Raw genomic sequence first — 12,871 nt, forward strand, 5'->3', positions numbered from 1 at the left:
TGCTTATACTGTTTTGGAACAGAAGGAGTATGCGAATATATCAGCTTATGAGCTTGGCAGTTGACATTGCTTACATCGTATAACCACAAATAAGCATCGAAATCTTTAGAGGACAAATAGTATGACTGATCAGGTGGTGTTTGAGATAGATTAAGATGAAAATGAAATTACGCAACACAAAACAAAAAATCCATTAGCGTATGAATAATTGAGTTGTAATTATTATAAACTTAAAAAATAGATTTATTTAATATTTTAGGGTAACTTCTGTATATAAAGTTTTTATAAGAAATACACTTTGGAAAGTGTGCTTATAGAAACCGAAGTAAAATCTACATCTTAATCTTAATGATTCAAAGTAAAACACCTGCTCATATTTCTACATAAACATGTCTAGTGTGACAATGTCTTTTTCACCGTGGAGAAATATGCACCGGTTGCAGTTACTGCATGGAAAAAGTATGCAAGCGACGAAGCATATGACCGACTATTACTTTTTCATACTAGTGAACTGTTATTGTTTCAGCACTGAATTAAATCTCAGATAAATCATCTGCCACTCAAATCAGTGGTCCAAATCAGCCATGGAGCATGAGGAGGACCGCGGCTGGTGGAATCCGTCAACGTCGCGGCTGAATTTCGTGATCAAATTCTTTGAGGAGAAATGGATGACATGTGGATGTGAGCAACCCAGATTCGAGGCAGACAGCGAAAAAAAGAACTGGATTGCACAAGTGGCGCAACATGCCTTTGCCTTGTCCCTGGACAACGCAAATGAGCTGCTGCCTGTTGCTTTGTTAAGTGAGGCCATGGATGATTTAGCCTGGGCTTTCCAGGGCCCCAGCTCTCCAATAAGCATATGTAATTCCTATTACTCCATCTGGTTAAAAAGTATATGATATTTCAGATAAAATTCAATCAAAATTTTAGAACTTCGACTATCAATGAATTTATATTTTTTTAGCTATATGTTCATAACTACTAATAGTATAAAGTACTTTTTCATGAGGAATCCACTAGTATTTTTTTTTCACACGACAAATGCTAGTAATACATTTAGGAATACATATATATCCAAAGTTTACCTGCATACACCTAAAACATGTACTCCAATACTGAGAATTTAGGCAGTACAGTCTACAGACAACATACAGGTACATCTCTCTAGTAGTACCAAGTTCTGGATTCGACCAAGCGAGTATAGATTTGTTCAAGCAGCGCAAATCGTAACGAACAAATAATTCAACATACGGGGCAAGGAGACTAGATACCGAACTCCAATTACGGATTATCAATCAGAGGCAACCTACTAGATGAAATATCAGCATCCAGCAAACCGTTCCGTGTGGAGCTGACCAAGATTTAGCAGGTCAACGCAGGCTTATAAACATTATGATTCAACAAATATATCGGCGTTAGATAGAGTTTCTGGTGGGACAAGCTGCCAGGGAGACCAGTTGCTTCAGAACTCCAAGATCTCAAGGCGAGATCTTCCCAGAGAGGAGTTGTTGCCACTTGGTCCATATTACAGTTCGGCATCACCTAACTGGTCTGCAAAGTTTGTAAGCAAATGCATTTCTTAGTAATTCATGAGTAGGAATTAAGGACGAGTCTAATAGCACTGCTTAGTAGTATGAACAAAGCAATGATCCAGAAAGATTTAAAATTAGAGGACGTGAAACAAATACTACTACTATGAAGTAAGATTGTTGTAAGGTAATGAGTGTAAACACCTTCTGCGAGACACACGTCTTATTGGAGCACTGTCTTCTGAGTCTTCCGGTTCTCTCATTTTATTTATCCTTGAACGCGACACGCCTGCATAATGCATGGAACAGATTCCTTGAGAAACTGGATGTGTCATGCGAATATCAGCAGTGCAACCATCTGTTACCTTTGCAAGTTCTCGCTGATTGAACCTCTGTGCTGTCACCGTCTGATTCTGTAAACGTGGATGATGTATGACTCTTTTCCGAACAAATATTGTCACTGCATTCTGGCATGTTCTCCTTATCTTCAGAATTGCTCTCCGTTGATGGATCAACTACCTCACTAGTTTCCTCTGCCACTGACAAACAGAAAGAAATGAACCTCAGTTTAAGGTAAGCATCAATTTTTCTGGTGTATAGATTATAGACACAGATTTACAGCGTAACCTTATTCTAATCTAATGTTTGAGTTCATAGTCAATACATGATGGATGATCATGTGGAGATTAACTTAAATGATATAGATGATAAGGAGATTCAGAGAAAAAAAAATTGTACCTTCAGCAGATTTTCCCTTATCCTTCCCAGTTCTCTTAGTTACCATGAGTTTGTCAAGTGAACCAATTCTTTGTTTGTGTGCCTCGGCATTCCTGGTCGTGGCCTCTTGCTCTTTCTTTTCCTGATGAACCTTGCTGAGTTTCTCATCAAATTCCTCAATGCAAACTTTGAGATCTGGCTTGGCAAACTTCTTGCACTGATAGGAGGAATTACCATAGATTAAAAAAACATTGAAGAGTTCACAAATTCAGCCCTGCTGTATTTAACATAATAACATATGCATCCATTCAGCCTAGGCTACTGAGCACCAACCTTTGCTATCACAGTTCTGAAGTGGTTCATTACAGAATCTTCAGATAATGCATGCTCAAATATCTTGAAATTATCAACTAGTTTTTTCAAACCCTTCTCTGTGAAAGTCAGCTGAGAAAGGCAATAGGATATATACTCCCACTGTCTAACATCTGAAACACAACAAAAAGAAAGGTCAAGGATCTGAAAATGGGATCACAACAATTCAATCATTCATAAATGTTGAAATATTGCATGTGAAAATTCAGAAATCTCAAGACAGGATTAAAATGAAAGGAGTGAAAATAAATCAAATTGGCTCACTAGCTTCCCATATTGCTAGCTTATGCAAAAGCCACTCCACTACAAGGTTGCAACAAAGAACAAGAATGCTGCATCACAACATTCCGTTTCTGATGTGTGCTCACATTTTCCATGTAAATATCATTGCCACTCATTTACTACCTCCGTTTCAAATTATAAGACTTTCTAGCATTGTCTACATTCGTAGAGATGTTAATGAATCTAGACACATATATATGTTTAGATTCATTAACATCTATATGAATACGGGCAATGCTAGAAAATCTTATAATATGAAACGGAGGAAGTAATATTATTTATGTCATGGTATCTTGAATACAGAAGCAATGGTAGTTGATTAGCCTTAGATGGGAAAGCTCGAACGAATATAGATGCAAGGTATATGCATAGTACCATTTACACCAGCAAATCTATTGCAGAGCTTATCCACAAGAGCTTCCATTTGTTTGTCCTGAGAATGCAGTTAGAAATGTATATAGTTACTCAAAGTACAGTTAAAGCATAGTAATTGCTGAAAACAGAAAAAAAGTTATGCTTATACCTTTTTAATAGAGCTGATCAAGAATTGCATAATGCTGCAGAACGTTTCATCCTTGAGTTGTTGATTGCACAATCTACCCAGGATATCCGGAAGAAGATTATAAATTGGATTGCTTCCTAAAAAGATCAAAAAGAAAAAGAACTAAACGTCAGACAAGTCAAACATGTATATTCAAGTTACGCAATTTATTTGACTGACACATTTGCTGGACATGCCTTTCTTTGATAACTCATGAAAGAAGAGTTTTGCAAGGCTTGAGATCCTCTCGTCTTCATCTTCTATCCTTACGGCCATTTCATTAATAAAGCCTTTAACCTATAAATATTTTGCAAAGATGTTTAAATATAAAACTGAGAGGGGCATGGTGTTCGAACAAACACACACACACGAGAGAGAGAGAGAGAGAGAGAGAGAGAGAGAGAGAGAGAGAGACCTTCATCATATCATTCAATATAAGATGTGAAATGACAAGCACGGCATTCTTCCTCACAGATGCCGAAAGATCACGTAAGCGTGCATATATGTGCTCTGTCCAAGGTTCTAAGAGGTTTGGAAAGCGAACCACTAAATCACCAAGAGCTATAGTGCAGTTTGATCGGACAACTTCAGAAGGCGCGCTCTCAGCAGCAGTAAATAGGATCTGAAGATTTGCTTCACTGAAAGTTGAGCATTTGATGGAATATAAATATCTGGAGCACATCATATTGAAAAGGTGAAACAGCTGGAATATAAATATATACTTACCAGAATTCTGCATCAATAATCATTAGCTTGCAAAGAGCAAGCATTGCAGAGGCCTGTAACCCTGGAAACTGCATTAACAAAAAAGTAAGGAACAAAAAACAGAGAGTAGTAGAGTCAAAACATTAAGAAAATAAAGGAAGCTCAATACAAATTAGGACCTTTTGAAGCAAAGCCAGGTTCCTGCAGAGTTTTGCGAGAAATGGTGCACAGTATCCAATAAGATTCTTTTCAGAATTGGACACAATCTCCCTTTCTGCCTTTTCAGCGAGGGACTCTATTGCAATATCTACAGATGCACCAATTCCCAACTCAGCATTTATACCTTGTGCCTGCCAGCATCACACAGTAAAAGAGAAGTGCAATACACACTCAGACGAAAGAATGGTAACCCAAAATCGATTAGGCCACAAAGCAAACTAAGAAATAAAATACCTCCGAATTTTTGGAGGCATCTGCCTGAAGATCCTCGGCAGTAGGCTCTGATTTGTCATTCTTCCGTTTCTGTTTCTGAATTTTCTTAACAGAAGTCTCAATGTAAACCAAATGATTCAGTGCTATATGACTAATAATGAAAAGAAATCTGCCCAAATTTGTGGCTGGTGTCGATGACAGCATGGAACCATTCTGAGTTTCATTTTCATTTGACATGCAATCAGTTCCTAAGACACCGAATACAGAATTAAGTGATTTCTTTACAATCTGAGCAGCGAAGATTTCAGGTGCTGGGTGTAAAGCGTAGATGGCACTTATAGCTTTATCTGCGGCTCCATACCATATTTTCTCAGGAAGTGAGAGGCTAGTTATCAGGCCTTGCAATGCAGCGAATACCCTACTACCAGTACTAATTAATTTGACTTTGTCTTCATTGGATAATCTTTGCAGGGCAATGCATGCAGTTCTAGCAAGCAGAGGCTCCTCCTTAGCCCAGCGTCCAAACCCAATATCAATAATATCTTGCAAATGAGTACCCAAAATGCTGGGAGATGACTTTGCTGCCATGCAAAGAATCGATAAAGCTCCACGGCTTTGCACTGGTTTCACACCATTGATGTGAAAGCAAAAATAATCCCACAGGGCTGTTATCTGCAAAAGACAATGGGATTTAACAAGTGTGAACTTCCCCAACAAAAGATAATAGGTGTCACTGAAGTTAGATAAATAGCATTCGACAAAATGGTATAAGTTATGTTATAGACAATATAAATTATTTTGATGAGCAGCTAACAAAAGATACTTCAAGATGAACAGAAAAAAGTTCCCACTGTAGGATCTAGATAAGGGAAGTTCACATCAGAAAGTGGAGAAACTGGGAGCAATATTCTTTGCATGCATCTTAAGTTCTTAATCTATGCATATTCAGCAATTAATGCACTCACTTAATTGCAAGTTAGTACTACCTTGCATTCTCAATCTATGTGCAGAATCACTTTTGGTGCACAGGAGATTGGTGTGCTAGAATAAATGAGTACTCCCCTACATTCCAAAATATAATGAGCAACTATCTCTTACACAAAAACCAAGAAAAAATCATTATCACCTTCTAATTTGGATCATCCCAATAAATAAAATGCATGCACCCAATGGGATTAGAGATCAGAGATCTTGCGGGTAGAGGCTTTAAAAATAGAATTTAGAGGAGGGGGAGGTGCTAGTCAATAGCATGCACGCATGCATGCGAACCTCGTATTATGCAACATTAGGGGAAAAAATCGTTGTGCCCTATATTTTGGAATGGGGGGAGTAATTAGCATTACTGTAACTAAACTGTAAAAAATAGCATTTGAAAGGTTGCTATGAGCAAACTTTGAAGGGAAACAAGAGTGCACCGTGTTGGATGAAATTTCTCCTTTTGATACCAATGAACTAACTAAGCTTTCAAGGGCAGCAAGGTCACCAATGCTGCATTCAATGGTAAGGTTTAATAAACTTTTGGCTGTTTCCGTGGGACTTTTCTTTGTGTATATAGTGATGAATGCACTCTCCACAGCTTCATATATTGACTTATCCTGAGAAAATACCTGCAAAATTTATGAAGATAAGGAAGTGACGAAGTGTACATTCTAACTCATATTCACAAACAACCTACACTTCCAGGGAGGCATTACCAGAGGTAACATTTTCCGGAGGGCTTCTTCCGAACCTTCAATCTGAAATTGTCTGCATCTCATTAGTAGAAGAATTGTGTTCTCAACATCAGTGGCTGAAGACGATGCCAACAACTGGACAAGAGTTGGCATTAATGAAGTTATACATGCCGAGAATCTCAGACCAGCCTCAAGTGATGCAACTAAAGCTCTAATCTGTTCCAAGTTTGTTATATCCACAATTGTGGGATCTTGATCCTTTGGGTCTTGACTAGAAGGTAAACAGCTATCACTGACACTTTCATCCTGCCCTGCAATCACTTCACCCAGTGAAAAATCATTCAAGAGCTCATCCTTCTCGGGAGAAGGAGGCTCCATTCCTTGCAATTTCTCCTTGTACCTTTCTAGAGTTGCCTCAAAGGTTGCAGTCCTTAGTTGAGGCCCAAAAGGATTGTGCTGCAGCATTGTGATGAGTAATTGCAGTGCTGATTTTCTCACAATTGCACTCTTGTCCTCCAGTCTGCCCGAAGCAACTGATGCCACTTCATTCCACAGGCCAATTGAAATAGCATTTTCTTCACACAGCTCTGCCCATACCTGAAGCACACGACTCCTCGTGTATGCAGACACATCTCGACAACGTTCAAGCAAAATTTCCAGCATAGCATGCTTACTTCGGAGCCTTAAAGAATGGGCGTCACTATCGCCTTCAACATCTTTGAAGGCCTTTGCAGCCAGCTTGCCCAAGACCCCAACAAGAGAATTTCTAATCTTGTATGATTCCCCACCAAAATGAGGTATCAGAACACCAATATTGGTTGACATGAGCTTTGGCAAGCGATCTGCAAGTTCTACTAGGAATCTCCCGGCATTGTCAGCACCGGCACTATCTCTTACATAATCTTTTGGGTCAGTCCGACCTATTTCCCTTATCAGCGAAATCGCAAGGCTTCCATCACCAAACCTTTTCTCTGCAGCAACAACTGATTCCGCTAGAAGCACAACAGTGAAATCAAATTTATGAATCAAATGCAAGACAGATGCACTTGTTTGAGATACTCTTTGATGCTTCGTAGCAATTGCACCAATTATTCGGCACAAGCCATTTCTTATTTCCTCATCTTTCAGCACGTTCTGGTTCTCACAGAGAACAAAAGTACACCTACACATATTCATCCAAAGCAACATCACTATAACTCTATAAGGAATGAATACAGAAAGCATAACACAGCTAGTTTCTTGAATTTACTTTGAAACAAAAGAGAGATATTGTTCATCAGCACCGCCTGGACCAAACAATAGTGATAGGTCAACTTCAAGTGAATTAGCAATAAGATTCATGATGCGGCCTCTTTGTGCTTCCCAACTCCAAGCATATACAGCATTCTTCTTCCGACCATGCACTGCCACCTAAGTCCACATGGCATAATAAGTTCAGTTAAAATTAGAAGGGTACAAAGAGTCCAAATAAATTGTAACTTTTGCACAGGTATTACCTTAGGGCCATTGCAACTATCAGCTCCCGATTCTTCAGCAACAACAATGGAGAGGAGGAAGAAGGAGTAGATCTTAAGGGCATTCCGATGCGAAGCAATGCGATGAGTTACTGGGATCCCATCAGAAGGGGATGACATGGAAGCTCGTGAAAGGGAGTCTATGTTTGGGAGGAGAACACTAAGATTGGAGCGCAAGGTCTCAACAAGGTTGAACTTGAGGGCAGGGGGCAAGCAAGTGAAGTCACGCACGAGGGAATAGACGCGGTCAAACACGTCCTGCTCCTCGATGCAGAAGAGTTCCTTGTCAGACAGGTCAAACGATGTGCCTATAATTTAAGAAAGAAAATGAAAGAAAGAATTAGCTCGTTCAGAGAAAACCTTTGGTTCAAAAGATAGACGATGTAAAATGCACAGCTGCACGCTCATTCAAACAGGGTGGAATATTACAAAATTGATTCAATAAGAGTTAGTACTTTGATTGTGAGATAAATTGAATACTTTGCTGAACAAACCACATGCAGCTTACATTAAGCTTAATATGCACTAGTTTGTGACAAAATGCACATTGAGAAATTTTAGCCCAGTAAAAGCTTTGTAAGTTTGGATGAATAGATGAATGGGACTAAAACTTTTTGTCTGATGTCCTTCAATGAATCGTCAGTTTTGGTGATGTGAATGCCTAAAAGAAAAACAAACTTTTCCAGGAAGAGGAATGGAGATGAAACTTACAAAAGGCATTCATAGCCCAGAGCTAGGTAAGGATGGTATCATTTCACAGTTTGAAATATTTACAGATGCACAGATGAATGTGCATGTTTTTCTTACAAACATGTGCATTAATTTCCCTACATGCCACAAAGCTCCCTGGTCTAACGAATTTTAACATGTAGAAGAAAAAACTTTTTTTTGTGGGACACAAATAGAGGCCGAACTTTTTGTCAAAAGCAAGAACACTCAATTGTTAGTTCCATTACTACACATGAGCTAGCTAAACCCTGTCATATCCAAAGCTGCAGATTCTAAAAGCAAAACAAATAAACAATCCACTTCGATGAAAATGGCCAAGGAGCAAGATGAAAATAAATTCTAAAAAGGATACGCCTTGCAATAGTTAGCTTTGAAATGACTCTACAGGCTAAATGCAGCAAAATCTTGCGCCAAAAATGTCTATCAACAGTCCACAACTCTTATTCCACAGAATCACAGGGATTTGACTTTAATTGGGTCTTAAATACATGCAAGAACCAAACGAGGAGTAGAGCGCGGGAGGCCAAATTAACGGGAACTAGGGTTTACACCTTACAACCACCAATACGAAGCGAACGATACAGGAGAAAACAATCTCAGCTCCACCGCACGCCACAACCAAACCATCGATTTACGGCAAGCGATGGAGTGATTTCGAGAGGAAGCGGAGGAGGTGGGGAGCGGGTTTTATACCTTTGACGAACTCCTCGAGGTCGGCGGCGCGGAGTGCGCCGACGGCGACGGGGTTCTGCGGGCGGAGGGCCGGCTCGTCGTCGCCGCCGCCGTCTCCGTCCCGCTCCAGGTCCCGGAGGGTCGAGGGGAAGACGAAGGGCGGCGCCATCTCGCCGCGGACGACGCCGGCGGCGGCGGCGAGCGGAGGAGGAGGTCGGCTTCGATTCGAGCCTTAGGTGGAGAGAGAGAAGGATGGGGGAATGGGGAGCGTTTCGAAACGGAGAGCGGGAGGCGTGAAATTTCGTGAGCTTTGCTGCTCTCTGTCAGTAAGGATGGGGCCCACGTGTCATGGACTCATGGCGGAGATGCCAGTTTGGAGCCGCTTGTTTAATGTGGGACCCAGCAGCGGTCCTGACTCCTGACACTCGATGGTGGGCCTGCATTGGATGGGCCTCATTGCCGGCCCACTGATGTATAGGCCCATCCAGACGAGCTTACAGAACGAAAACTCATGAATTTTCACTGTACCACTTTACTCCCATATATTTTCTTTGCAAATGGATCCCTTGTTACTATTTGCAAAATCTTTCTAGCTAAATTTTACTGATCCGTAAATTTCAGAAAACCCCAGGGTTTGAAGCACATGTAACACAAAACAACACATATTATGATTTGATTCAAAGAACCCCAGGTTTTGAGGTATCATAGTGTTTCAAGAAACGCATGTTTATGTCACGTACTCATAATTCCATTATTAAATATAATATTTTTGGATATGTTTACATTAGTAGGCTCAAAATACATACCCATCACATTTACTTCGTCTTTTTTTCTTACTTTTGCATTATATGATTGAAAAAAATACAACACAATCATACTAATAATGACATATTGACCGGTTACTTATATGGACAAACATTAATCATAATACCGTAATAATGCTCGTTAAAATGAGGCTAGGAATATCTCATATATTCTTTTTAATTATTACGCATAAATATACTAGCAAAAATGACATTGTAAACTTAAACATTTGGGTTTCTTGTAACATTTCACCCCCAAACCCTGAGGTTTTTTGAAACTTTAGGTTTTGCGTTTTGAGTGTCTTAAAAGGTTTTTGTGAAATCCATTCTCTGTCTTTTTTGCAAATCAGTGACCAACAACTTATTAAATCACAACCTTTATTTGTCCCAATTTGCCTGGTACATCTCAAAAATCACAAAGTCGAAATACCATCGTATGTCACATTGACATGTGGGTCTGGACCCCACATGTCATTCCCATATACCAATGCATTGGAACACTTCTTTCGTTGTTCTTCAGTCCTCCCTCCCGACCAACGCCAGCAAGAAGCCCTTGTAACCGAACGATGTGTCGCCGACGACGTCGCGAGTGACGGTGGTCTTGTACCTGACCTTGTACTCCTCCCTGATGTGTCTCATGTCGATCTCAGCACGCGACACGATTACTCTGGTGAGCATGTCCTCGTACGTCCCCAATCCCAAGATCGAGTGCCTGATCACCTGAACCAGCATGTGCAAGAACAGAACAGGTTAATTATCACTGTGATTACAAAGATGGCCCGATGCTAATCTGAGTTGGGTTTTTAGGTGTTAATTCACCTCTGCAAAGTGTTTTTCAGGTGATGTTAAGCACCACACGGCGGTCTTCAGCATCCTGCCAAACTGGCCGATGCAATGGCTGTCAATATCCTGAAAGAACAAGACAGCAATGAAGATCACACGTTTTCTTCATCTTTTTTTGCTTATCTTGTGGCATGATGATGCTGTTGATTTGCCTGGTAATCTTATCAAGTTATCATATACCTCAGCTATGTCTGAACCATGATCCTCTCTGTATCTCTGAAACGTTGCCCTGAGCTGGGACTTGCTCCGAGTGGTCACAATCCGAACGACCTCGTCTTCCCCGCGCGGCTGCTTCTTCTTCTTGATGGCTTCTGCCAGCTGAGACGCCTCCATCCTCACCACGTCCATGTCGACGACGCACTCATCTCCCTCGTAGCGGTACGAGCTCACCAGCCTCACCAGCATCTGCAGATCAGAAACACACCAGCAACGATCGATTAGGGAAAAAAAAAAGAAGTCTCCTTGTCTGAATTCTCTGAACTTATCTGAACATGATATGAGATTGTGAGTTGCAGTGTGATCTTGGCTTGCCTTCTTCAGAGGTTCTTGGATCGCCGGCGACGCCGCGACGTCCTCCTCGACGGAGCAGCCGAAGAGGGCGAGGTAGGCGCGCCTGACGGCGACGAGGTGATCCGGGGTGCAAGCGCACGACACCTCGATCAGCACGGACATGTAGTAGGTCTCGTCTCTCTGCTTCTTCTTCAGTGCTTCGTGCACTAGGTTCGCGTCCCGTTCTGCCGGGTCCATCGTCCACAGGATCATGGCTTTCTGAACCAAGAAATCTCAAGATTGAGAAAAAAAATATATACAGCATTTGGAGAATTCAGAAGAGAGAAGTTTATGGAAGATCAGGCAAAGCTTAGTAGTACCCAGAAATCGAGGGAGAGGAGGCAATGGCGGGAGAGCTTGTAGCGGAAGCAGTTGAGGAGGGGTTCCCGGTAGAGGAAGGCGTAGGCGCGGCGTATCGCCGCCCGCTGCGCCGCCGTTCGCCGGCACAGGATCCGGGTCAGGGCGCCCTTGTCCGCTCTCCATCCTGCGGATGCAACACGCGTCGTCACCATTCGTCCATGTCGCACTGTACGACAACAGCAAGAACAACACGAAGAGTCGAAGAATCCAGAGAGCAAGCTGCCATGGATTTTTTCATATAATGGAATATAGTTCTGGCCTTTACTCAAATATCCACAGCCAATTATTACATCAATTCAACAAAAAACTCACATATGAATAAACAAAAAACACACAAAAACTAATAAAAACTCCCACGGTATAATAAGATCATAAAAATTATTGAATTCTAATTTTCAACCAAAGTTCACGAACAGCTGTATAACTATAAACCATTGACTCTAGATGACGACACGCAACGCAGCTGCCATGGATGAATGGCGATGTGAGAGCACGCACCTTGAAGCGCCTTCCTGAGGCTCTCGGCGTCGTCGGAGGCGGACGGGACGGGGCTCGGGACGGCAATGATGGACATGATCGATCGATCTCTTCTCTGCGCTCTGAGTGGCAATGGTGGCGAACACACGACACGAGATTGCACGGACAAATGGACAGTCAAGCTAGTAGTAGGAATTATAAAGAGCAGGGATTTTTCGAAAGAGCTGGAGAAAAACTTGCAAAGTTATGGGCACATTTGCAGCACTTTGCACAAATGACAAATCACTGATGAATATATGTGCTGCACAGCTAACTTCCTTAGGCATTAAGCTTTCCTACAAAATTTCATTCAAGAACTCGTGATCTGCATTACTATTGTTTTGTCCCAAGCTTTAGCAAAGCTTTTATATATAAAACATACTCTAATTCTTCGCGACAATAGCAAAGAATCAACCAGTACGTGTATCGAGTTTGTAAAGCAAGGGCAGTAGAATAATCGCACCAATGCACATATGCTGATTATCACATTAGTCCGCAAAGATGGTATTTGCACTTTGCACAAGCATCTCACAAGCATGATTAATTACAAATAATCGGATCACAACAAATGCAAGTGGGGGAGCAACACAAAAGGGGAGTAAAGCTTTCCGTAACCACATTTTTCGCACTCACA

At 41.3% G+C, this 12,871-nt stretch overlaps 2 protein-coding genes across 2 annotated transcripts; both read right to left on the reverse strand.

The window, feature by feature from the left end:
• Nucleotides 1-1,042: 1,042 nt before the first annotated feature.
• LOC127779731 (condensin-1 complex subunit CAP-D2) lies at nucleotides 1,043-9,448 on the reverse strand. Its single transcript, XM_052306623.1, has 17 exons — nucleotides 9,188-9,448; nucleotides 7,748-8,073; nucleotides 7,501-7,661; nucleotides 6,273-7,413; nucleotides 5,994-6,185; nucleotides 4,600-5,250; nucleotides 4,326-4,496; nucleotides 4,168-4,235; nucleotides 3,857-4,079; nucleotides 3,639-3,738; nucleotides 3,424-3,539; nucleotides 3,276-3,333; nucleotides 2,580-2,731; nucleotides 2,268-2,463; nucleotides 1,895-2,068; nucleotides 1,734-1,818; nucleotides 1,043-1,551 (listed from the first exon to the last, which is right to left on the reverse strand). The coding sequence occupies exons 1-17, from the start codon at nucleotides 9,333-9,335 to the stop codon at nucleotides 1,539-1,541; spliced, it is 3,975 nt and encodes a 1,324-aa protein (XP_052162583.1). The 5' UTR covers nucleotides 9,336-9,448; the 3' UTR covers nucleotides 1,043-1,538.
• An 887-nt stretch (nucleotides 9,449-10,335) lies between these two features.
• LOC127780115 (annexin D3-like) lies at nucleotides 10,336-12,420 on the reverse strand. Its single transcript, XM_052307066.1, has 6 exons — nucleotides 12,220-12,420; nucleotides 11,682-11,845; nucleotides 11,344-11,580; nucleotides 10,993-11,217; nucleotides 10,789-10,878; nucleotides 10,336-10,689 (listed from the first exon to the last, which is right to left on the reverse strand). Exons 1-6 carry the CDS (start codon nucleotides 12,293-12,295, stop codon nucleotides 10,486-10,488), a joined length of 996 nt encoding a protein of 331 aa, XP_052163026.1. The 5' UTR covers nucleotides 12,296-12,420; the 3' UTR covers nucleotides 10,336-10,485.
• Nucleotides 12,421-12,871: the final 451 nt, after the last annotated feature.

Source organism: Oryza glaberrima, chromosome 7, assembly GCF_000147395.1.
Source record: "Oryza glaberrima chromosome 7, OglaRS2, whole genome shotgun sequence".
Classification (NCBI taxonomy): domain Eukaryota; kingdom Viridiplantae; phylum Streptophyta; class Magnoliopsida; order Poales; family Poaceae; genus Oryza; species Oryza glaberrima.

What these genes read in the sequence shown, in the direction of transcription:
- LOC127779731 (XM_052306623.1), bottom strand. Translation starts at nt 9,335, where the DNA reads ATGGCGCCGCCCTTCGTCTTCCCCTCGACCCTCCGGGACCTGGAGCGG. An exon ending in ATAGTTGCAATGGCCCTAAG is followed by an intron (nt 7,662 to 7,747) that starts GTAATACCTGTG and finishes ATGTGGACTTAG; the next exon opens with GTGGCAGTGCATGGTCGGAA. An exon ending in TCAGAACTGTGATAGCAAAG is followed by an intron (nt 2,464 to 2,579) that starts GTTGGTGCTCAG and finishes TCCTCCTATCAG; the next exon opens with TGCAAGAAGTTTGCCAAGCC.
- LOC127780115 (XM_052307066.1), bottom strand. Translation starts at nt 12,295, where the DNA reads ATGTCCATCATTGCCGTCCCGAGCCCCGTCCCGTCCGCCTCCGACGAC. An exon ending in ATGGTTCAGACATAGCTGAG is followed by an intron (nt 10,879 to 10,992) that starts GTATATGATAAC and finishes TTGTTCTTTCAG; the next exon opens with GATATTGACAGCCATTGCAT. An exon ending in CTGAAAAACACTTTGCAGAG is followed by an intron (nt 10,690 to 10,788) that starts GTGAATTAACAC and finishes ATGCTGGTTCAG; the next exon opens with GTGATCAGGCACTCGATCTT.